General features: G+C 35.9%; 1 protein-coding gene across 1 annotated transcript in view; it reads left to right on the plus strand.

Moving 5' to 3' along the window:
• Positions 1–26471, plus strand: part of ADGRV1 (adhesion G protein-coupled receptor V1) — a 520697-nt gene that overhangs the window by 333657 nt on the left and 160569 nt on the right. Inside the window, exon 86 of the mRNA XM_034655643.1 lies at positions 14158–14336. Within this exon, the coding sequence (XP_034511534.1) occupies positions 14158–14336 (179 nt within the window). The remainder of the gene's footprint in view (positions 1–14157; positions 14337–26471) is intronic.

Raw genomic sequence — 26471 nt, forward strand, 5'->3', positions numbered from 1 at the left:
GACTAAATAAATCTCAGAACAGAGGCCCATGCTATATAAATACTTTAGAAAATTGTTGACTTGTAGTTGGAAAATGAATCCATTGCTTTGGAAGAGATTGCTTTGGGAGAAAGTATGGGGTGAGACCCGAAGAGTCCTATTGTGTACTCTTCTGAAGAACTAGTAAATGTTGGGGAGAGACTTGAACTCTTCCTTTTCTGACTAAAATCCCAGATTCCCTTTATTGTCCTACAGTGATTTGCTTGATAAAGAGGCAAATATGAAAGTTGGATCCAATTCAGTAGTACTAATGTCATCAATTAAATGGCTTTGGTAATGCTTTCTACATAATAGTATTGTTAAATCTTTCATCTGATAGAAATAGTTTCATATGTTGTTTTTTTTTTTTTAGTATGCTTATGAACTACTATGTGTAAACAGATGCATTCAGTCATTTGCATATTCTTTTTTCTTGTTGAATGAAAGGATGTGGGGCTTCCACTGTAGAGCAATAATGAAAGCACGTGAGAATATCATACAGTCTCATGGAAGGGATATTTTCCCAGGTACAATATTAAGTTATAGGGAGAACTGAACTGAATTATTTAGTTAAAAGAACTAGTTGCAATAGCCCTGAATCTGGGTTTGAATTCTGGTTTTGCCACTATCTTTTTAGCCTTAATCAAGTTATTGACTCTTCCCAAGTTTTGTTTCTAAGTCTGCGTATGAGGATAATAATTCCTTCCTCATAGAATTGTTACTCCATAGGTCTTAAGCAGTTCTGATTATGGAAAGTTTATGGTGTTCTCAAAATCCTTCCCAAAATAAAAAAGTAAAGCGAAATCTAAAGCATATAACGTAAAACTGAATATTTGCTGAAACTAAAATAATATTTGCTAGGTTCTCTGATTGCAAAATTTTTTAGGAGTTTATCAAAGCTGAACTTTCTGTGTGCACCATGTGTATGTTGTTATTTATCTTCTTGGACTGATGTCCCCAGTGTTGTGTGGAAGGTCTTTGTCCCTGTCCCTGACCTACTGAGTTTTTGATGAATGACTTGGATGAACACACAGGAAACTGTCTTATGGGTATGCAGATGATATGGAGCTGAAAAGACAGCTAAAACAGCAAGCTGCCTGGGTTAGGGATGCAGGTAGAATCAATATAGAGAAAGTGCTGTAACAAATTGAAAACTAGAGTGAAAGAGACCTAATCAGCTGGGGGTTAAGGTAAACAACTTGAAATATTTAATTTAACACAAACTTAGTAGCAATCAAATGTTACTTTAAACAGTAACTACAAAAACAACACAGACCTAGGTTACATTAATAACAGCATAGAGGCAGGTGAGGGCGTATGGTTACATTGTAATCTACAAATGTTCAAGACAAGCTTGGGACCCTGTAACCACTTTCATGAATCATGTTTCACCAGGAGCATTAACCAGCCAATGAGAAGTTGGAAATAGTCCTGTAAGAAACTTTGAGGCAGCTGGAGATAGCTAACCTGCAAAGAATTTAGAGTGTTGTTGATAGCTGTCCACAAACACTGGAAAATCTGCTGCAGGAAAGAAAGAGCGGACTGCAGGTCTATTTGGAAGAATGGAACAAATGGGTCAAAAATTAGAGAAGCAAATTTTGAATCAGTAAAGATCTTTGATAGCCAGTAAAACTGTCAGAATTGAAGAGGCTGTTCCTACAAGCAGAAAGCATCCAGTCAGTGAAGTGTATTCAAACAGGGAAATGACCAACTTTCAAAATGTTTTCCTGCTTTGGGAGAGCATTAGATGGTATCTCATGTAAGATTTCACCCAACTTAACAGAGACTGATGTTTTCTATATTTCTTTTTTCCAGTCTTAAGTAAATAAAATTGTGGCTGATGAACATTTAGTAACCTAATTAAATTTCTGTATGGCTGATGGTTAGGAAAACTATTTAAAGTACCAGTGAAGTTTAATGTATTTCAGATGGTACACCACACATTTTTCATGGTTTGTGGTGTGACCGCAAGGGAAAAATTCAATAACTTCTTATTCTAGGTAGGTTACTTCTAATGAGTTATTTTGTGGGAAGAGGTTGTCCCTTTACCAACCTGTGTTTTCCTATTTATAAAATACTGTCTACTAAATCTTTTTTTTTTTTTAACTAGAATCCATTTTTAAAACATCATGTAAAAGATTAGACTCCTGTTAACCCATTCCTGCTAGTCAATTAAGGTTAAACATTTCTGAAAAAAATTAACATTTTATTGATTCTACTTCATATTTTTAAAAAGAGTTTATTTATGTATTTGACAGAGAGAGGTGAAAGAGATCACGAGCTGGGGGGTAGGGGGTTGCAGAGGAGAGGAAGAAGCGGACTCCCCGCTGAGCAGAGAGCCAGATGTGAGGCTTGATCCCAGGACCCCAGGAGCACGACCTGAGTCACCCGGGTGCCCCTTTACTTCATATTTTTAATAGTATAGGAGAGAATTTGATAGATGTATGTGTGTATATAGCTTATGACAAAAAGTTAACCATTAACTTTTAATCATTGGGTTTAGCATTTCAGAATTACTGTTTATTTTTATCTGCATCATATCTTCAATCTTAGGAAAAAATGCACTTAAATAACTTTATCTTGAACTTTTTACTTCTCTATAGTATACTTTTAATACATTATAGTAAAATTAGATTATATTTTAGGGTAGCTAAAGCAAGATTTTATTGGGAAACAAGTTACATAACTTTTCTGAGCCTAGATTTTTATCTGAATAATCAGATTTGTAATAACAGTACCTGTCTTTGAGGATTGTGGAAAGATGAAATGAATTCGTACATGAAAAGAGCTTGGAATTATGCCTGGCACAGACTGTACGCTCCATACATATTTACCCAATATTATTGGCTAAACAAATATGTGTGGCCAATATTTCATAGATTTTGAAACATGTTGAAAACTCTGCTTTTCCAATTTAATTTATACTTTTTTTTTCCAAAAGAGAATTTACTTGATAATAGTGGGGAGAGGCTTAGAGTGAGGCAGACCCCAACTAGCCGTGAAGCTTCAGCAAGCTATATAAATAGCCTCCAACCTCTTACTAAAGTATATACGTGGCTCATTGCAGGATCTGTAACTCATGACCTTCACTCTGTTTCTTGAGGCCTCCCCCTTTTTTTTGACAGGGAAGTTATACCATGCATGATGGGAATATAGTAACAAATTATTTTGCTTTTTTTTTTTTTAAGCAAATAGCTCTCAAATTCCCTTTGAGGGCATGGAACTTGACTTATCCTTCTGTTTGCTCATCACGTAAAATCGTTCTGTGAAATTACTGAAACAATTTCCCACTTCCTTAAAACAGCAGGTCTTGTCTACTTTGAGAAAGATTGACAGTGAGAATTTAAACTCTTGTAATATGTTTACTCTATTTCCCTAGTTTTCATTGTTCTATTTTCATTTCCTTTTTCTGTTTTGATTTGCTTTCATCTTAGAAATAGCATATACTAATGGCATAAAACATAATCAAACACTGAAGAGAAATATAATATGAAAAGTACATCTGTTTCTCCCTATTTCACACAGTCTCCACTCTCTGCTTTACCCTCAACCCTACTCCCAAAGGTAAACACTGCTAATGGTTTCCTGTGTTTCTTTCCAGAAATATTCCACAAATATACAAATGTTTATAAGTATATAAAAAGCACATATGTGTATGTTCTTATGTGTGTGTCTATACTGTGTGTGTATATATTTATTTACTTATTTATATATAGTGCATATAGGTTTTTGTATATTTATACTTTTCCCAAGTACAGATATACTTTTTTTCCATTCTATAATATGGTTATTCCATAGTTTATTTTTCTAGTCTCTTATTAATGACATGCTAGTTACTTCCAGTTATTTTTGCTGTTATAAACAATGTTTCCTTGAACATCCTTGCATTCTGAATATTTATTTACTTATGGAATATTCTTAGAACAAATTCCTAGAATTTATGTCTTTACTATTAACATTTACATGAAATACACTATGAGATGGACTGCCAGACCAGTTAATCCATGAAGGAATAAATCACAAGGAAATTATTTGAGGTATCAGTATATAATATAGGTAAATAGAAACTTAATTTTTCTGTATATTCATTTGGCCCAGTTTATGATCATTTCCTGTCACTAAATCGTATAGCAATTGCTTCAATTATGAACAATCTCCAAACCTTGGATTGCTCTTGCAGTTTGTTGATTTCATGCTTAGGGAAACAGTATAATGTTTTATTTTGTAACTAAAGCTTACTTGAGGGGCGCCTGGGTGGCACAGCGGTTGGGCGTCTGCCTTCGGCTCAGGGCGTGATCCCGGCGTTATGGGATCCGAGCCCCACGTCAGGCTCCTCCGCTATGAGCCTGCTTCTTCCTCTCCCACTCCCCCTGCTTGTGTTCCCTCTCTCGCTGGCTGTCTCTATCTCTGTCAAATAAATAAATAAAATCTTTAAAAAAAAAAAAAAATAAAGCTTACTTGAAGGACATATTTTTTAAATGGTGGAATAAAGTTAGAAATTATTCTACAATTCTACTTGACCATTTATATCTTGTGCCTTAATTTTTCCATAAGATCAGGCTATGAAGAGGCAAATATACATTTTATTGCTTGGCAGAAAGGCTACTTAGTGCCAAGGCATAGCAACAAGAAGGGAAATGCTAAAACTAGCCATGTTTTTCCTTCGTCCCTGATTTAATTGGGCAGGCGTGGGGGAGGGTGCAGGATGGGACATCAAAGGTATTAAGGACAACAGACTGGTAATTACCAAGATAAAAATGACATACCCAGGAAATACAGAATTCTCCAGTCCTCAAAAAGCCTTGCAATTTACTTCATACAAAAATTGCTAAGAAAGAGAGAGGATAACTGGAGCAAGGACATGTGGTAACATTTCTTAGACTCTTCTCTGAAATGAATGACTAAGAACGTATGATAATGACAGAATTAATAGCATCCATGATCTCTGACTAAACTTGATACTATAAATCAATCCAAGGTTTCTGATGACACGATTAATAACCAAATATTAAATAACAGGCTAGATACCAATCTTATCCCACACAGCATAAAAATGTATGGGGTTCAAGCAGCCTATTTTTTAACTTAAAAAAAAAGAAAAAGAAAAGTGTTTCATCTTTATATTTTACAAATATACTAATATACATTATATCAGTATATATTATATGAGTAAACTAATGAATTTGTGTTTATGGAGCATACGAAAGCATAATTATGACCTATGATAATTAATTAACAAGGTAAGTCTTCATTTTTCCTATATGGACATTGGAAAATAATAGCAGTAGTCACTGAAAATGTTACGGTAAAAATAAATAGACATGTCTACGTAAGAATGTAAGTAGGGGCACCCAGGTGACTCAGTTGGTTAAGCGTTTGCCTTCAGCTCAGGTCATGATCTGGGTCAGTCCTGGGATCCAGCTCAGTGGGGAGTCTGCTTCTCCCTCTACCGCTCCCCCGACTTGTGCTGGTGCACACTCTTTCTGAAATAAATAAAATTTTAAAAAAAAAAGAATGTAAGTAAACATGTTTACAAACACACAGTCTTTTAGTTTATTCCTATCTGCATTTGACCTAAAATGTATCTGGGTATTTTGGTTGGTTTGCATCTTAATCAGAATCAGTTTAAATTCTAACAGCTTCAGTTACTGAAGCTACTAGTTTTGGGAAATACACTTCTTCCATCCTCAGCTTTCTTCTGTGTGTAAAGGTAAAAAAAAAAAAAAAAATCTGTGATGAAAGTTAGGAGAACAGTTGTCTTGATTAAATGAGATATAGTTTAAGATGGGGTCTACATTTATTACCCAATTAGTAAATATTGGTTCCATTCTACCTCTCATAAACGATTCCATTTAACATTTTAAAATATGCATCAAATGGGACACATGGGGGCTCAGTCAGTTAAAGGTCCGCCTTCGGCTCAGGCCATGATCCCAGGGTCCTGGGATCCAGTCCTGCATGGGGCTCCTTGCCCAGCAGGGAGCCTGCTTCTCCCTCTGCCTGCTGCTTCCCCTGCTTGTGCTGTCTCGCTCTTGCTCGCTTGCTCTATCCCTGTCAAATAAATAAATAAAATCTTTAAAAAAATAAAAATAAATTAAATTACATTTTCACCAATTAACTTTGACCCTCTTCACTAGGAGTTCAATCAAATCAATTAAAATGGTTGAGCCTCCCAAAAATCTTTTCTAGCAAGAGAGTATATAACTGAGTAAACTCACTAACTAAACCAACTTATGAAATTGTTGTTAAATTCAACAAAAATTATTAACTCAAATTGTATAAATCTTCATTTGTTTGGTATTTCTCGATAAATAGTTTATGCAAAGCATTTTACCGGGTACTATGAAGTTTACGAAAATTAATCTACCACAAGCCATAGTCATGTTTGAGTGATTTATATTCTGATAAACCTTTATGAATTCTCATTTAGTGTTAGCAAAAAAAATGGAGAGGAAAAGAGAAAGAGTAATCTCCCTACTTTTATAAAAAAAAATGCATCTCCACTGACATACAAAGTGTGTGGGGGGGGAAATGAGAGAGGGAAGAAAAGGTCTCGTGTGAATAATATTCTCAATATTTGTATGAGTCTTTGTGGAAATAAATCTTAATCAGTCTTGGACTTGTGTTTTCTCCCAAGTTCTATAACCAAGCAAAATATGAAAAAAAGACTATGCTTTTCTCTGACTGCATCTGTTTCTTCATCTCTAAATGAGAGTATACACGTGGTCAGATGATCTGTAAGGTCTGTATTACTTCTAAAATTCATGGTCTGGGCATCCATACACATTAATGTGGTTTTGTTTTTTTTTTAAGATTTTATTTATTTATTTGACAGAGATAGAGACAGCCAGCGAGAGAGGGAACACAAGCAGGGGGAGTGGGAGAGGAAGAAGCAGGCTCATAGCAGAGGAGCCTGATGTGGGGCTCGATCCCAGAATGCCGGGATCACACCCTGAGCTGAAGGCAGTTGCTTAACCGCTGTGCCACCCAGGCGCCCCCACATTAGTGTTTTTATTTGAGGAATTGTAATTTCTACAATGATTCAGTCAGGAAATTGTTAATAACTTATAGTTTAACCTGTCCCTTTACCAGAGGAAGAAATTGAAACCCAGAGGAACCAAATAATATTGGCCAAAAACATACAGCTTATCCATTTAGAACCATGTCAAAACCTAAATCAAGTCACTAATCACCATGTCTTTTCAAATTTTTTTTTAAATCATTATTTGTAGTACTCAGTATTTACCTGGAAGTTTATCTTTTGAGTGTGTGTGTACCTGTGCAAGTTCTCCTTTCCTATATTTCTACAGATTGTATTTATTACAGGAAATTTTCACAAATATCATTAAGAAACTAGTTTTCTTTAAATTTGTTAAAATGGAGAGCTCTAGGGTGGCTCCATACGTTAAGCATCCAACTGTTGGTTTTGGCTCAGGTCATGATCTCTGGGTCCTGGGATCAAGCCCCACTTGGGGCTCCATGCTCAGCCTCTTTCCCTCTGCCCCTCCCCCTACTTGTGCATGTGCTCTCTCACTCTCTCTCTCCTTCTCTCTTAAATAAATAAATAAATCTGTAAAATATAAAATAAATAAATTTGTTTAAATGGGCTTTTAGTTAGGTTCTCTCAAGTTACAGTCACCTAGGTAATCTTTTTCATCATTTTCTTAATTTAAGTTCAATTAATTGTTAGTTTCAGAAGTAGAGGTCGGTGATTCATCAGTCTTATCTAATACCCAGTGTCGTTTACATCACATGCGCTCCTTAATGTTCATCACCCAGTTTTCCCATTCCCCTACCCTGTTTCCCTCCTGCAACCCTCAGTTTGTTTCCTATGATTAAGAGTCTTTTATGGTTTGTCTCTCCTTCTGATTTTGTCGTTTTATTTTTTCCTCTCTTCCCCTATGATCCTCTGTTTTGTTTCTTAAACTCCACGTATAAGTGAGATCATATAATTGTCTTTCTCTGATTGACTTATTTCACTTAGCATTAATACCCTCTAGTTCCATCCACATCATTGCAAATGGCAAGATTTCATTTTTTAATATATTCCATTGTATATATATACCACATCTTTTCTTTTAAGGTTTTATTTATTTGAGAGAGAGAGAGCATGGGGGGTCAGGGCAGAGGAGAGGGAGAAACAGACTCTCTGCTGAATAGGGAACCAGATGTGGAGCTTGATCCCAAGATCCTAGGATCATGACCTGAGCTGAAGGCGGGTGCTTAAACAACTGAGCCACCCAGATGCCCCATACCACGTCTTCTTTATCCATTCGTCTATCAGTGGACATCTGGGCTCTTTCCATAGTTTGGCTATTGTGGACATTGCTGCTATTAACATTGGGGTGCAGGTACCCCTTCAGATCACTACATGTATCTTTGGGGTAAACACCAGTTATGCAATTGCTGGGTCATAGGGTAACTCTATTTTCAAATTTTTGAGGAACCTCCATACTGTTTTCCAGAGTGGCTGCACCAGCTTGCATTCCCACCATAGTGTAAGAGGGTTCCCCTTTCTCCACATCTTCTCCAATATCTGTCATTTCCTGACTTGTTAATTTTAGCCATTCTGACCAACGTGAAGTGGCATCTCGTTGTGATTTTGATTTGGATTTCCCTGATGCCGAGTGGTGTTGAGCGTTTTTTCATGTGTCTGTTGGCCATTTGTATGCCTTCTTTGGAGACATGTCTGTTCATGTCTTCTGCCCATTTCTTGATTGGATTATTCTTTGGATGTTGAGTTTTTTGGGCGTTTTTGTTCTTTGGGAGTTGAATCTTTATAGATTTTGGACACTAGCCCTTTATCTGATAAGACATTTGCCAATATCTTCTCCCATTCTGTCGGTTGTCTTTTGGTTTTGTCGATTGTTTCCTTTGCTGTGCAAAAGCTTTTTCTCTTGATGAAGCCCCAATAGTTCATTTTTGCCGTTGTTTCTCTTGCCTTTGGAGACATGTCTACCAAGAAGTTGCTGCTGCTGAGGTCAAAGAGGTTGCTGCCTGTGTTCTCCTCTAGGATTTTGATGGATTCCTGTCTCACATTTAGGTCTTTCATCCATTGTGAGTCTATTTTTATGTATGGTGTAAGGAAATGGTCCAGTTTCATTCTTCTGCATGTGGCTGTCCAATTTCCCCAACACCATTTGTTGAAGAGACTGTCTTTTTTTCCATTGGATATTCTTTCCTGCTTTGTCAAAGATTAGTTGACCATAGAGTTGAGGATCCATTTCTTTGTTCTCAATTCTGTTCCCTTGATCCATGTGTCTGTTTTTGTGCCAGCACCATACTGTCTTGATGATTATAGCTTTGTAATAGAGCTTGAAATCTGGGATTGTGATGCTGCCAGCTTTGGTTTTCTTTTTCAACATTCCTTTGGTTAATCAGGGTCTTTTCTGGTTCCATACAAATTTTAGGATTATTTGTTCCAGCTCTGTAAAAAAGTTGATGGTATTTTGATAGGATTGCATTGAATGTATAGATTGCTCTAGGTAGCATAGACATTTTTGCAATATTTATTCTTCTAATCCATGAGCATGGAATGTTTTTCCATTTCTTTGTGTCTTCCTCAATTTCTTTCATGAGTGTTCTACAGTTTTCCTTAGTACAGATCCTTTGCCTCTTTTCACCTAGGTAATCTTGAAATGCTGGTAATTGTGATAAGTGTGCAAATTCAAATGCATCATCCTTCACTGGTGAGCACTGACAGAAATAAGAAGGTGGTAATTTAAATGGACCAGTGTTTAGAAGTGACATTAGAGATGTGACTGTGGTACTATCACCAAGTTTTAGACACTGCAAAGCATTTTATTCAGTTGTCTCTTTTGAAGTGTCTAATTTGGTTACTAAACCTGAAAATAGTTTTGAAACTTTTAGGGCTTGCCTTCAGCCTACATTACATTAATGCTAAGAATGTGTATGCTGTGTGTATGAAGTATAGTCAAGTCAGATTAATGTAGTTGGTTAATTTGGGAGATAGCTTTTTTGGGGGGGTTGTTTTATTTTAGAGAGGGAGGGAGGAGTGCAGTGGGGAGGGGCAGAGAGAACCTTAAGCACAACCCTGAGATCACAACCTGAGCTGAAATTAAGAGTCAGATGCTTAACTGACTGAGCCACCCAGGCAACCCAGGGATAATATTTTGGCTAAAAATGTAATATAACTACATATTGATGATGTCTTGAAATGGCCCGTAGGATGGTTCTAACAAAATTTTTAAAACTTAGAGATAGAAATGTAAATAGAAACCTAACTATTAAAATTTTCTTCTCACAGTTAGCGTTTAGCAGGAAAAACATCATATGGGCAATGAATAGTAAGCCATGTCCAGTCCACTTGAATCATGTCTGGGTGAAAGTGACACCCTTTAACTTGTATTGAGTTTTCAAAATTTCATTAGTTTCAACACTGAATAATCACACAGACACCAAGACACACAGATCACATATGCTATGTGTTTGTCAACATAAAATTACTACACAAACATAATCGTCTTTAAATAAACTTAGATTACAAAAGAGGAACCATGATTAGAAGGAAAAGAACATAGTCAGTGCTCCACTGTTTTCTCTGTTTAGAGAATCGTAGTAACTGGGGGTTTTAATTCCACCGTTTTTGAATAGCAATATATACCTCAATTTCTTTTTTTCTTTTAACAACAACAACAAAAAAAAACTAAATTGAGCTAATTTAAGCAAACATTTAAATCATAAAAGGAATAATAATCATATAGGATAACTTATCCAAGAACCATAAGAACTTTGTCTGTTCTTCTCTAAAAACACACTTTCTCTCCACTGTGCTTTTGTCTGTCCCCACCACTGAAGTTTGTATGGCTTCTTTTTCCAGCTGACCAGCTTAGACTATCACTGAATTTGAAGGAATTCAGTGTTTCGTGATTGGCCCAGCCTGAGACAAACTTCTCGCGCAGATCAAATTAGCTATAGATGGAGGAGCAGGGTCATGAACCCACTATGCATACGTTGGGGAGGGATGAGATAGTTCCAAGAAATAGAGCTCATGACCTAGATATATCCCAAATGGTACCTACCATACTATATTAAAATATCTTAAAATTCAAGTAAAACTTGAAGTTAACTAGTCAAAACAAATCTTAGTTTGGGCCATATAGTATTTCTAAAATAATTAAACATCATTTAATTACATAATATTTCAATTCTATAGCAAAAAGGAAAAGAAGAAAAAAAACACAATGGGAAATATTGTCCTTAGGGCACACTTCAATGGTTGGATTCTTTTGGGAAGAAAAGGGATTTTTTTTTAAGTCAACAAAAGCTTGTGACTATAGGAACTTGTTTTGCTTAATTGACTGTTCAGCAATACCACGCCTTGAGCTCTTTGGAGCAGAAGACATGCGTGTACAAATCTAACAAACGGGTATACTTGTCTCAGTCTTCTCTGAGTCTCTGGTAAAGGTCAGACGACTGCTGAAAGGCTGGATGATTCTAACTGATGGAACTAATGTCCATTTTCATAATAGCAGACAATTTGGAAATATCCCAATCTCTATCATGATGAATCAACTTAGAAATCATTTACCACGCTCTTCTTTCTGATTCTTCCACCAACGACACCCCTGAGTTACCATCTTATATGGATACACACAAACATCTATTTAAAATAAATAATTAGCATTTTTATTTTGGAGATGGGCTCATCATCCTTCCTTTGACTGAATTTTCATTCTCTAACAGGCCATTTGATCACCTCAGGGTCAGACACTTCATACAATCCCACTTACTTGGGTGCATATCCTTGTGCTAATTATGGAAAGAAGAGGAAAAACCCTGTTCGATCTAATGATTTAAAAAAGAAGTTAGAACAGGGGCACCTGGGTGGCACAGCGGTTAAAGCGCCTGCCTTCGGCTCAGGGCGTGATCCCGGCGTTATGGGATCGAGCCCCACATGAGGCTCCTCCACTGTGAGCCTGCTTCTTCCTCTCCCACTCCCCCTGCTTGTGTTCCCTCTCTCGCTGGCTGTCTCTATCTCTGTCAAATAAATAAATAAAAAATCTTTAAAAAAAAAAAAAAGTTAGAACAAATTTACATAAGCAACAACTCAAAACATGCTTCACAATTACAGATATATGCAGATGTACATAAAGATATGGAGTACTGACAGGAAATAAAATTCAGAGACAAAAATCTCTAAGTAACCAAACATTTTTATTTTTTCCTTGTTTAGCCCAATCAGTACTAATCCCTCAAGGTTGATTTGGTCCAGGGAGAGTCTTACTTAGAAGCCTCTCTAAACAGTACCTGAAAGACTTCCCATGAACATAAAGCATCTTTATCACATAGAAAGAGCTTCCGTTGTATCACAGCTTACTTTTGCTCTTAAACCATTTATCTTTTGTCTTTCATACTGTCTGACATCCTAATAGGAGCTTTAAGGGAGGTGGCAACATTTCCCAAAGGTGACTATGTGCTCAGCACTTGATACATAATACTCATTTCATCTTTATAGTAACCTCATTGTATACATGAGCTATGTATGAAGCTATGGGATTGTTGTTGCTGGCTACTGATTATCCCTCTGATGTATATGTGAATACATATATATGTATGTATATGTATATATGTAATTTATCTGTACTCACACTTTTTCCACCATAAAAAACTGAAGAGGATTTATCTAGTGAAGAAATATCATTGTGTGAAATACACATGACATTCGTTGTTAATTACTAAATGATAACTAAACATTAAGTGCTATGATAACTAAACATTAAGTGCTCTAATGGAAAAAGAACACTAGAAGGCAGAATATATAAGTTCTAGATTTGGCTTAGGTGTGGGAGCTAAGTGCGGGATTTGGGGCCAATAAGAACATTTCGTTTTCCTATTCTGTTTATCTAATGTGTCCACTCATCTCCCTCTCCATATACTTATCCTTTTTATATTTTTTAAAGATTTTTATTTATTTATTTGAGAGAGAGAGAGAGCACAAGTTGGCAGAGTGGCAGGCAGAGGGACAGGGAGAAGCAGACTCCCCTCCGAGCAGGGAGCCCAACGTGGGGCTTGATCCCAAGACACTGGGATCATGACCTGAGGCTAAGGCAGATGTTTAACTGACAGAGCCACCCAGGTGCCCCTCCTTTTTATATTTTTTATCTTAATAAGAAATAACGTATAAAATATGCTATAAATATAAAAAAATATTTTCCTTAATGATTTCTTTCCCACTTGTTTGGAAGCTAACATAAAGGAAAGTAAATACCTCCTCAATCTCTTTCACTTCTATATCCCCGCTGCTTGGACTGGTCCTTGAAATTTAGTAAGCACTCCATATTTGTCAGGTAAATGAATGAAAAAAAGAGTTTATAAACTGAGAAAGAAAAACAGGTACAAAACCTACCCCATCACAGTACTTTTGTCTCTGCAAGGTCATTTTCTGTTTACTCATCTGTGTCTCCTGCTGGGAACTGACATGGGCCTATCTTCACAATTATATACCCATTCCCTGGAAAATTGCCCAGCCCTGTCATATGATAAGGCATTAAGAAAAATTATCAGGGGCGCCTGGCTTGCTCAGTCAGTTAAGCGACCAACTCTTGATTTCAGCTCAGGTCATGATCTCAGTCATGACATTGAGCCTCACGTCAGGCTCCATGCTCACTAGGGAGTCTGCTTGGAATTCTCTCTCTCCCTCTCCCTCTGCCCCTTCCCCACCATGTGCTCTCGCTCTTTAAAATATATAAATAAAAATCGTTTTAAAAATTGTCAAAAAGTCAAACAAAGGGCTGTTCACTTCATTATCATTGTGAAGCTGTTCACGTGGGAAGTAGGTTTGAATATCCATGTATGTTTCTTCAGACACATGCACGGAACAATCACAGATGACTATGGCTGAGAATAAATCAAAGCAAACTAAGGAAAATAAAAAGTACAGTAAATATTATTCAGTGTTTCAAGATTTTTGAGGTATCCTGGATTTCTTGAGTGTATGAAAGAATGAGTATGTGAACTAACTAAAAAATAAGTAAAAAATAAATAGATAGATAAATAATTATTAAGTAATGCTGACCCTTTGTTGGTCTGTAACTCTTTATGCCCAAGCCAGGTGAGTTTGTGTCCTGTGCCATTAGACCAGAGCTTGTTCATTTTATGTTCTGTTTCCTTCCTTAGTCTGTGAATTTCTGGTATGTGCTGGTGATGAACGATGAACACACAGAGAGGCGATATCTGCTGTTTTTCCTTCTGAGTTGGGGACTTCCAGCTTTTGTGGTGATTCTCCTCATAGTTATTTTGAGAGGAATCTATCATCAGAGCATGCCACAGATCTATGGACTCATCCACGGTGACCTGTAAGTACATCCAGGCAGAACTGATTGCTTTCTTAGCCTTCGTGTACGCAGATAGCTTTATCAGTAGATGATGAAGCAGTTGACTAAGCAGTATGACCGAACAAGAAATACCAGGCAGAAATCTGCTTTCCCACCAGACTGACTGGATCTCTACTTCCTCTAATGATCCCTTTAAGTAAGAAACTTTTGCCTTTCTAGTTCCTCTGGTGGATTCAATTTTCTCAGGTGAGTTGGTGTATTTAGACAAGTCACAGTAATTTGTACCTTACCTTATTTAGTTTATTAGATTAAAACAAAAATACCCAGTAAAATCAGGAAACTATGAAAGTTTTGATAAAGAATAGAATCAGTGAAAAATATGGAGTTTGGCATATTATCTAAGGAGTCTGATTTGGGGGAGGATGGGAAGGGGGAAGATGGCAGTCACTGTCATCCATAACATCCTTAAATACCAAAGGACTGTATCAGAGTGAATGAAGAGTGTCTGCAAAAGGACACAGCAAGGAGACAGGGTCAACTGGAACCTTCTTATACGTTCTTATGAAAGTACACTAATAGTCTTAAAATGTAACAGATCTTTATACACATGCCGTGATCCTGAATCTGGTATCTTACAGCTTTGAGCACTACTCAGCCCCTTTTATTGACTCCACATGCAGGAGGAAAAAAAACGCCTTTATAATAATAAAGTTTAATCAGCTCCCTTGGTGTAATGAGGATTGGGCGGGGGGGAAGTAACATTTCTAAGTAAGAAAGAATAACTTGTTCACAATCTTATGATAACAATGTCACCTAATTATCTCACAGGTTATTGTGAAGATAAAAATTAGTTAATTTATGTGAAAAATCTTTGAAAGTGAAAGTGTTATATAAGCAGAAGTCATTTCAATATCATTATTGCCTCTGATTGGTTATAATTGTCCGTTATTACTTAATAAATAATTTTTACTGCTGTATGCAAATGTATTTCACAAATGGACAATCACACACACATATCCCACACTATGTTCAACCAAAGAAGCTAGCTATGTAATATGCATACTCCCACTGAGATGCCATATATAGTAATTTTTTATTGAGATTCATTAAGATTCCCTCATACTGATTACTTTATTGCGTTATAATATATTTTGGGCATATAAAATTCTAAAAGCCTAATCTTCTAGAAGGGAATTATTGTGTCTTTTCAAAATTATGTTATGACATTTTGTTACCCCTGGCATTAATTTAAATCTTGGGCAGCCAGAATTAATTTCAAAAGTTTGACATCATTCTTTGTGAAATACAAAGTAACCATGAGACAAACCCTGGTGGCCAGCTGCCCATCCCTTTCATGAGCTTCCTGGCAAGACAGGACTTATTTGGCAGCAGTTTTAGCATTTCATGTGTACCCACCCAGCCTTGATAAATGGGACCCGATGAAAGTGTTATTAATTAAAAGGAACTCTTTTGGTGGTTGTAAAGGGATTTTTAAAGAGGGACATTCTTAGACAAGAATGTCCAAATCAACTGTTAAAATATTTGCCTTCTGAGGCTTTTGCAAAAAGTTTTTTTATTATCAGCTCAGTTATAATAAGTGAAATGCAAAATACATTAACTTCTACCTAGTTTTAATATGATAGGGATTGTTAGACCAAAAGTGACTGAGTTTTTAAGTATTATAGGTTACTTGTGTCCTCCATTCACAGAGAATTCTTAAATCATCCCTATGTAAATTTACTATAGTTTTTAAAAAATTTTTTAATTCTGTATTTTTATTATCACTTTAATCTCAATATAAGGATACAGTTTACTATATTATTTATGTAAAATCTTGTATACCTAAATTGTTTAAAAACATATCTTTTTCTCACAGTAATAGGATTTGTGGTTGTGTGAAATAGCCTCTCATTTGTTGTGCAGTGGTTACTTCATAGTAATAAACAATTTCTTTTGAGTTAGAATTTTCTCTAAATAGATCTCTAATGCATCAATATGTACAAGTTGCTCTTTTAAAGGTGTTTTTGTCGAATTTTGGAACCAAGATTGTGATAATTTCATGAAAACAAATAGGAAGAGATCTTTCTTCTCGTATTAGCTGGAAAGGTTTTCAAGTTTGGTGTTATTTCTTCCTTAGTATTTTTTTTTTTTAAGTAAGCTCTATGCCCAACATGGGGCTTGAACTCATGACCCCAAGATTAAGAGTTGCATGCTCGGGGTGTCTGGGTGGCTCAGTTGGTTACGTGTCTGACTCTCTGGAGTGGGGCTCTCGTGTGCTTGCATGAGCGCGCGCTCTCTCTCTCCTCCTTCTTTCTCAAATAATTTAAAAAATCTTAAAAAATAAAAGATCCTGATTTCATTTCCTTTGGATATATATGCAGAGGTGAGATCGCTGGATCATATGATAGTTCTGTTTTTAATTTTCTGAGGAACCTCCATACTGTTTTTTCTAGTGGTTGTGCCAGTTTACATTCCAGCCAACATTCTGTGATCTTTATTATTTCCTTTCTTCTGCTAACTGTGGGCTGAGTTTGTTCCTTTTTTCCAGTTCCTTGAGATGCTGTTAATTTGTTAGGTCGTTAGGTTGTTAATTTGACATCTTTGTTTTTTCTGCTGTAAGCGTTTATCGCCATAAATGTCATCTTAGAACTGTTTTTTTTCTGTATCCCATGTTTTGGTATGTTGTGTCTCTGTTTTTGTTTGTTTCAGGATACTTTTTTATTTCCCTTTTGATTTCTTCTTTTACCCATTAGTTGTTAAGGAGTATATTGTTTAATTTCCATGTATTTGTGAGTTTTTTAAATTTTCTTCCTGTTACTGATTTCTAGTTTCATACCATGTGGTTGGAAAAGACATTTGGTATGATTTCAGCCCTCTTAAATTTATTAAGACTTGTTTTGTAGCCTAATATATGATCTATGCTGGAGAATGTTCTGTGCGCACATTAATAGAATGTATATGCTGCTACTATTGGATTGAATTTCCGGATATATCTGTAGGTCCATTTAGTCTGACTATAGTTCAAGTCCAACACTTCCTTATCGATTTTCTTACTGGATGATGAATCCATTGTTAAAAATGGAATATTGAAGTTCCCTACTATTATTGTTTATTTCTCCCTTCACATCTGTTAGTAGTCCCTTAATATATTTGGGTGCTCTGACATTGGGTACAGATGTATTTATGATTGTTACATACTTGCTTGATGAATTGACCCTTTATCATTATTATATCATGGCTTTCTTTTATCACTTGTTACACCTTTTGAGTTGAAGTTTATTTTGTCTGTTATAAATATAGCCCCCGCCCCCCCGCTAACTTTCAGTTTCCACTTGGTGGACTATCTTTGTCATTTTTTTACTTTGAGCCCATGTATGTCCCTGGAAGCTGAAGTAATTCTCTTGTAGGCAGCATATAAGTAGATATTGTTGTTGTTGTTGTTTTATCCATTCAGCCACTCTGCCTTTTAAGTGGAGAACTGAGTTCATTTACATTTAGAGTATATACTGACATGTAAAAACTTACTAATGCCATCTTACTAATTGTCCTCTGTTTTATAGTTCCCATAGTCTTTTCTTCTTTCCTTGCTGTCTTCTTTTATTAATTGATGGTTTTCCTTAGTGGTATACTTTGATTCCCTTCTTTTTGTCTTTTGTGTGTCTACTGCAGGTTTTTGTTTTGTGGTTACCATGAGGCTTACATTAAACACCTAGATGTAACTATTTTATGCTAACCACTTAACTTTAATCACAAGCACAAACTCTGCCCTTTCCCTTTACCCCTCCTTTTACAACTTACCTCTTTTTACATTGAGTATTCATTTAAAAATTTGTGAGGCTGTAGTTATTTTCAATCCTTTTTTTCTTCAACCTTTATGCTAGAGTTATGTGATTAACATACCATGATAATACAGTATGGAGAATTCTGAATTTGACCATGTAAGTTATGTTTACCAGTATACTGTATATTTTCACGTATTTTCAGGTAACCAATTAGCATCCTTTCATTTCAGCCTGAAGAACTCCTCTCACCTTTTCTCATAAGTCAGGTCTAGTGGTGATGAAATCCTTCAGCTTTTATTTTTGTGGGGAAGTATTTGTTTCTCCTTCATTTTTGAAGAATAATTTTGCCTGGTAGGGTATTCTTAATTAGCAATTTTTTTTTCCTTTCAGCACTTTGAATATATCATCCCACTCTTTCCTGGCCTGCAAGGTTTAAGCTGAGAAATCCACTGTTAGCATTAGGGGGTTTCCCTTGTAAGTTACAAGCTTCTTTTCTGTCTCTGCTTTTATGATTCTCTTTGCCTTTGATTTTTCACAGTTTTATTATAATGTGTTTTGGAGAAGTTGAGTTTGTTTAGGGACTTATATATGCAGAAGTCCAATAATCATCTTTACTAGAATGACACACAGCTATCTTATATTAAGCCTGTTTAAAATTGATCTTCTAAATGTGTGCTTGGACCTGTATTTCCTAGGAAAGATCCACCATCCACCCAGGTACCCACGCTGTGAGCTTAAGAGTACTTCTGCTTCTTTTTTCTTACACTTCACATGCTATTAATCACAAGTTATTTTCTAGCCTAACTCCTAAATGTCTTCCCTAATTCACTTTCTCGTTTTCATCTTCATCTCTTACTTCATCATTGTCTCTTAAGTTCATTTCTGTCATTTTTGTCTGGTCTGTTGGGTTGCCTCCTAACTTGTGTTCCTCTCTCTAATTTCTTCCTTTTGCAATCCATCTACTAAATTCTGAAACATGGAAATGATTGTATTGCTCTGATGCTTAAAACCCAACAGTTTCTTTTTATTACCTTCAAGATCCTGGATTGTTAGGTCATCCATAGTTGACAGTAACCTGTTGAACCAGCTTCCTTTACCATCCCTCACACCCATCCTCCCCAGTTAACCATTGTAACTGAAATATATGATATTTCCCATGGTCTCTTGTGCCTATACCTTTGAATATATCTTTTATGTCTCAAATAGTTTTCTTTCCTTTTGTCTGCCTAGAAAATACCTATTTTTTCCCTCTAAACATCAGCTTAAATACCAACTCTATGGAGTATCTAGTTTCAGATTAAAAACTACCTCATACATAGCCTCATTAGGCTCAGAACCTTTCATAAATCCTATGATTTACCAATCATACTATAATTGTGAATTCACAAATATTGTGAATATTTGATGGTTATATCAGCTATATTAATTGAAATTCAGACTGGAGATCAGTGATTAGTAACTTTGTAACATATGGTAAAAGTTACTAAATTTTCGAAGGATGCAAAGCTTAATTTACTCTTTATTTTTTTTTAAAGATTTTATTTATTTATTCGACAGAGATAGAGACAGCCAGTGAGAGAGGGAACACAAGCAGGGGGAGTGGGAGAGGAAGAAGCAGGCTTATACCGGAGGAGCCTGATATGGGGCTCGATCCCATAACGCCGGGATCACGCCCTGAGCCGAAGGCAGACGTTTAACCACTGTGCCACCCAGGCGCCCCTAATTTACTCTTTAATATAAATATCTGAACTGGAAAAAGGAAAGTCTTAACAGCCCAAGGAAGTATGTGCAAATGAGGGATTAGTGATAACTTTCATGCTTTCTCTATGCAGTAACATATTTATATTAAAATTTTACATGATAATATGATTATCAAAATGTATCTAAAATACTTGGAAGTCACCAAATAATACTGAATATCTCAACACTTTACTGCATGAGGACTGTCATATCTCATAAGAAAAAATTTTTTTCTTATATATACATAAAAGATCAAATTATAATTTACCTTGACTAATGGATTTTTTAATCTAGATTTAAGTCACACAACATGATCTGGAGAAAGGTCCTACAGAGATTATAAAATTTTAAATTTTCTTTTGTCTGTAAAGTAGAAAATCCAGTATAGACTTGTTATTGCTTCGTTGTCACTGAGCCAGATGGTCTTATGACTCTATGAGGAATCATACTATACTCACAGTTAACAAAAGAAGGCTTCCTATACCTTCAATATGTTCTTAAAAACATTTTCATCACCTTTTTGAAATTAGTTCTAGAAATTCTTCCAGCTTTCTTTTTATCTTATAATTGAACAGTGCTTAGCTAAAACAAAGTCAAAGTAAAGGGAATTCTGGCCTTGATTGATTTCAATTGGTTGCCAGAAATAATTCTATTGAGAATACCCAGGGGTAGTCTCTATTGAGTAGTTTATAGAGTGTCTTTGGAATTATTCATATATTTTTCTTGGGTTCACTTCTTGGCTACCTTAGGAAAAAGAAACAAGCTAAAGAGAAATTTCTAGTCTGCTCATGCAAAGTGCAGAGGAAGGAGCATATAGAACTGAGCGAAGAATCAGGGTGGAACCAAAGGGAATGTAGCCCTGAGAATTGTCCCTAAAGAGATGAAAAGCCATTAATTTGGGCCCACAATTCTGTGGTTATGGAAAGATAGAGTGATTGAGAATGAGTGTCAGAGTCATGCCATACAGAGGAGAGGACAGGGAAGACTTTACTTCTCTCAATATTCCTACCTTTCAGCTGCAAAACCCTGACACATTAATTAATGTCAGTAACAGTAAAACTGACATAATAATGATGATAGATTGGTTTGCACTTCTAAAATACTTGCTTTTGGTTGCTGGAGTGGAGGGGGGTTAACTGGGTGATGGACATTAAGGAGGGCATGTGATGTAATGAGCACTGGGTATTATATAAGACTGATGAATCACAGACCTGTACCTCTGAAACTAATAATACATTGTATATTAACAAAAAAATAAATAAATAGAATAAAATACTTGCTTTTTTCCCTTTCTTGCTAATTCATATGAATGTAAACTTTTAAAAAAATCAGCTTTTACTTATAGAATAACTATTATGGGCAAAGGCCTAAGTGAATTATCTTCTATTTAAGCGAAGATTTTGTTAACTCATAATGAAAAAATGAATAACTGAATTTTAATATTGATTACAGTTTTTAAATTTTGTAGTATTTCAGTTTTACTATTTTAGCATCATGTTTTACTCTTGATAGTTTTAACAAATCTTAATTATAACCTCTTCTGATCATCCTGATCCTGAACTGAATTACCCACTTTATAAATTACTCAATCCTTTGAAAACAGTCTAATTTTACTTGCTCTATTAGGGGAAATGTTGTTAATATAAAGGACAAATCTATGTTTTCTAAATTAGAACTAAGTAGAAGTAATAGTGCTCTAGGAAAGTATGATATCATATAAGAGTCTTTATTTTTATTAAATTACTTAAAAAGAGAATCATGAAAAAAATGTTTCTAAATATAGGGAGACTGTTTACTTATTGTCTGAGGACTAGAGAAAATTGCCATAAATCTATGGAGAAGGACTATTGTCAATATCTCTTCATAGATTTGTGCAGGCGGGGGGTGTATTATTACACGTGGTTGTACACACACACACTATATGATATATATATGTGTGTGTGTGTGTGTGTGTATATACACACACACACACACACACACACACATAGAGAGAGAGAGGGATAGCAGCTTTAGACTAGCATTTTCCATTCATTCGGAGCTCCAGAATAAAGAGGTATTGGAAGTATGCTTTCCTTCAAGGTCTTAGAATAGCAGTATTGAAGGGTTGGAAAATATCTAGCTTGCTTTAATAAAGTCCTCAAAAACATTGTGATTCAAACCCTGTTCAAAGTATCTTGAACTTCTTATTCCAAATATTCCGTTTATTTGACTTTTTAGTGGGTACTGATTAACAGCTCATTCCAGTTATCTTATCTTGTTCTCTTGTCTTGTGTTAGCTTCATCGCTCCTAGCAACAACCTTAGCTTTTGTGACTACTGCTTTATCCCTCTGAGAAAAATTCTCTCTGGTGCATAGAGTTACATCCTTCATGGCTTCTCAGTCCCTAGATCCTTCTCTTTTCAAGCAAGGTGGAACCAGGACAAAAGGAGAACTTTATAAAGCACTGAAGCCAGTCCCCATGCGCTCCTTGAGTAATCTTTATGTCATCGCACACAAACGTTCATTTACTTTATGGTTCAACTCATCTGTGAGAAAAAAATTTATTTCCTCTCAGGGCTTTTTCACATACATTAGAAATGTTGTAGATTCTGGCTCCATGTTTAGTTGCTGGGTTCATACCAAAAAACAAACAAGAAACAAAAAGTAACCCCATATTTTCAACTTGATAAGCCTTCAGTTTGTCACAGTTGTTTTTTTTCCCAAGCTAAACATTTCTGATTTGTTCAAATATATCCTCATATGGCATGCTTTTGCATCTTTTTTCTATCTTAGCAGCTCTCCTCTAAACTTATTCTATTGATATCAATCTTTTCTTTTCTTCTTACATTTTATTTTTTAAAGAATTTTAAGCAGAAAAGTTGCAGAAATCGTCAGCATTCACATATACCCTTCACCCTGCGTGCACACATACATACTTACATAGCCATAGTGCAATGATCAAAAGCAGGATAGTAACTGTGATAAAGAACTATTAACTAAATGACAGACCTTGCTCAGATTTTCACCGTTTTCTCTGCAGTGTCCTTTTTCTGTTCCAAAATCCAGTGCAGGATTCCACATGTCATTCAATGATGGTGCCTCATTGTCTCCTCCAATCTGATAGTTCCTCTGTCTTCCCTTATTTTTTACTTTTGATGAGTACTGGTCAGTTATTTTATAGAATGTCTCCAAATTTGGTTTTATTTAATCTTTTCCCATGATTAGACAGAAGTTACGCATTTTTTGCAACATGGCACACAATATGAAAGTACAAGTTTTTTTGTGTCAACATGTTTTCAGTTCTCTTGGATGTATACCTAAGAGTGGAATTGTTGGTCCATATGATTTAACTTCTTGCTTTCAAGATTCTTTGTCTTTGTCTTTCAGCAGTTTAATGATGACATGACTAGATATGGTTCTCTCTGATTTATCCTAATTAGAGTTTATTGAGCTTCTTGGATGTGTAGATTGATGTTTTTCATCAGATTTGGGAAGGTTTTGGCCATTATTTCTCCAGATATGCTTTCTGCCTCCTTCTCTCCTCTTTTAGAACCCTTAATATTGCATTTGTTGATAAGTTTGATGGTGTCCCAAGAGCTCGAGGTTTTGTTGATTCTTCTTCATTGTTTTTCTTTCTGCTCCTCAAACTTGATAATTTCAACTGACCTATCTTCTATTTACTGATTCTTTCTGCTACCTGCTCAAAACTGTTGTTGAGTCCTTGTGGTTAAATTTTTTATTTTAGTTATTATACTTTTTAACTCTAGAATTTCTGTTGGTTTTTTGTTTTGTTTTTTGTTTTTTGTTTTGTTAGCAATTTCTTTCTCTTTATTGGCATTCTCTTTGGTGAGACATCATTCTTATACATTCATTTAGCTCTTTAGACATGGTTTCCTTTATTATTTTGAACATAAATAGCTGATTTAAAGTCTTTATCCAGTAAGTTTAACATCTGGTTTTCCTTAGTGAGATTAACTACTGCTTGCTTTTGTTTTCCTGTATATGGGCCATACTTTCTTGTTTCTTTGCATGTCTTGTAATTTTTATTTAAAACTGGATATTCTAAATATTATAATGTGGAAAATCTGAAAATTATATTCTCCCTTTTCCTCAGAGTTTGTTGTTTCTGCTCATTACAGTAGTACTTGTGCATTTATTGTGTTTTATGAGTTAATTCTATAACTATATAAAACTAAATTCTATAAATATTATTTTTGATATATGGCCCTGATATATGTTCTGTTAGCTTAGTGGTTAGTTAATGATTGACAGATATTTCCTTAAATGCCCACAACAGAGAAATCTCCCACTCTTTGCCAAGGGGCTCTGTGTGCATGTTAGAACATGACTTCAACACTCCACCAGGCAGTTGACAACTCCCCCTTAGCCTTCACTTCTGCTTATGCAGACATTCAAGGTCAACAAGTGATGGGAGAGCCTAGGGCCTTCTTAGGTCTTTCCTGAGCATAAGCACAGCCTTAGGTATGCATGTGGATTTCTAAATCCTCAGGAGCATTATTAGAGCTTTACAAAACCTCTGTGGGCATCTCATACCCCAGGTTCTCTTTATCCCCCCCCCACAAAGATTTATTTATTTATTTGACAGAGGGAGAGAATGTTGGGGGAGGAGCAGAAGGAGAGAAAGAGACAGTCCCAAGCAGACTCCAAACTGAGCATGGAGCCCAACACAGGACATCATCCCATGATGCTGAGATCATGACCTGAGCCAAAATCAAGAGTTAGACACCCAACTGACTGTGCCACCCCAGCTTTTCTTATAAGTTTTTTGGTTTGCTTGCCCCAGTTTTTGTTATCCACTAACTCAGTCAGCCATGAAGTGAAATCACTCACCTTACATTGTTTTTAATAAACAATCCCCTCCCTGCACACCCTAATTCTTACCCCGTGAACAAGGAGCAGAATTTCTGCACTGACTAGACTCTGAGACAGGTCAAATACAGAGATCCTTACAAGTCAGGGCTTTCATTAGAAATGAAGCTTTGAGAGAACTACAACTGCATTCTTCTTCTCACTCAGGTTTCTTCTCTAGTGGCTACCAGATTGTGCTGGGCATGTGAGCTGTTGTTTTTCAAGGCTACAAGAAACTAGAGACTAGGGTATGAAACTAGAACACGTCAAACTGCCTTGAAGCTTGCTGTTCTTACTAAGAATCAGCTTTTGAGTCTTAATTCTAGTACACAAGCATTCAACTATTAAGCAGATATGCTTGATTCTAGAACAGCCAGGTATTGAAATGTAGGGACCTAAGAAAAGTATAGTTTAGCAAACTCACTATACTAAATGTGTCTGGAGATGTGGCTGAAAGATTTTCTTCGGTTGGAGTGCAGTGTTAAGAACAGGAAATTTGGAAGTAGATAGACAAGGAGTCAAATACTGGCTCTGCCATATTCTTAACTCTGTGTCCCTGCACAAGTTACCCTCCGAGAGTTTGAAGCCTCCCATCTGTGGAGTAGGGATAATAAAACCTGTGTCATAGAACTATGGTTTGCACTGAGATGATGCATGTGCAAAACAGCATGTGCGTGTGCAGTGTCTGGCACACCGGAGCGGTCAGTTCGTGAAAGCCTCATTTACCGCTCTGGGAATGTATGGCTCATACACGTAGTGATTACGTGTAACCTATCAGATAAGCCTGCCTAAATATTATTGACCCTATAAATTCTTAAAGAATTGCTTATCGTTTTATTACCTCCAGGTATTCTGATACTATTATTTAAATTATTTCTGTCCTTTTCTTTGACATTAAAGTTGCAAACAATACACTCTTTAATATTTCTGAAACTCAGAAGCTTTTATCAGCCTAACTTTGAAGTTTTTTGTTTTTGTGATAAATAAGGGAAAAAAATACCTCTAATGCTTTCCATCTTTTATGATGCTGTCTCATTTAGTTTTGACTAATGTAACAGAATACCATACTCTGGGCGACTTGAAACAATAAACATTTATTTTTCGTAGTTCCAGAAGCTGGAAGTCAAGATCAGGGTGCCAGCATGATCAGGTTCTTAGTGAGGGCCCTCTCACTGGTTATGTCCTCACGTGGCCTTCCTGGGGGCATGCACAGAAAGAGAGATCCTGCGTTTCCTATTTTTATCAGAGCATTAATCCTATCATGAGGCCCCACCCTCATGACCTAATCTATAATAATTCCTTCTCAAAGACTGTACCTCCAAATACATCACAATGGGGGTTAGGGTTTTAGCATGTGAATTTTATGGCTGACGGAACATTCATTCCATGGCAGGTATTTTTACAGTTTATCTAAATGTGAATATAATCTGAAGTGAATGATTAAGTCTCCAGTTAGTTCCAAGGAGTCATTTTTGGTAAGGCTACGAGTTGTGAAAAAAGTAGAACTTTAGTCTCATTTTTGTTGAAAGGTAAGCAACTATATTCTTCTATATCGAGAAACAATCAGGTTTATTCTAAAATTATTCTCAGAGAGTCATGTCATATAAATTTTTTTATTTATGATGACTTCATTAGTATCAATAATAGATCTTTCCAAGTCTCTTAATACTTATTGTAATAACAGTGGTATTTTAATGTATAGCTTCATCTATAACTTCATCCCAAAGATAATTTGGTATATTTTTTTTGCCTTTTTCTATGCATATGCATACACTCATACACATAT

The sequence above is a fragment of the Ailuropoda melanoleuca genome, chromosome 3 (genome assembly GCF_002007445.2).
Source record: "Ailuropoda melanoleuca isolate Jingjing chromosome 3, ASM200744v2, whole genome shotgun sequence".
Lineage (NCBI taxonomy): Eukaryota > Metazoa > Chordata > Mammalia > Carnivora > Ursidae > Ailuropoda > Ailuropoda melanoleuca.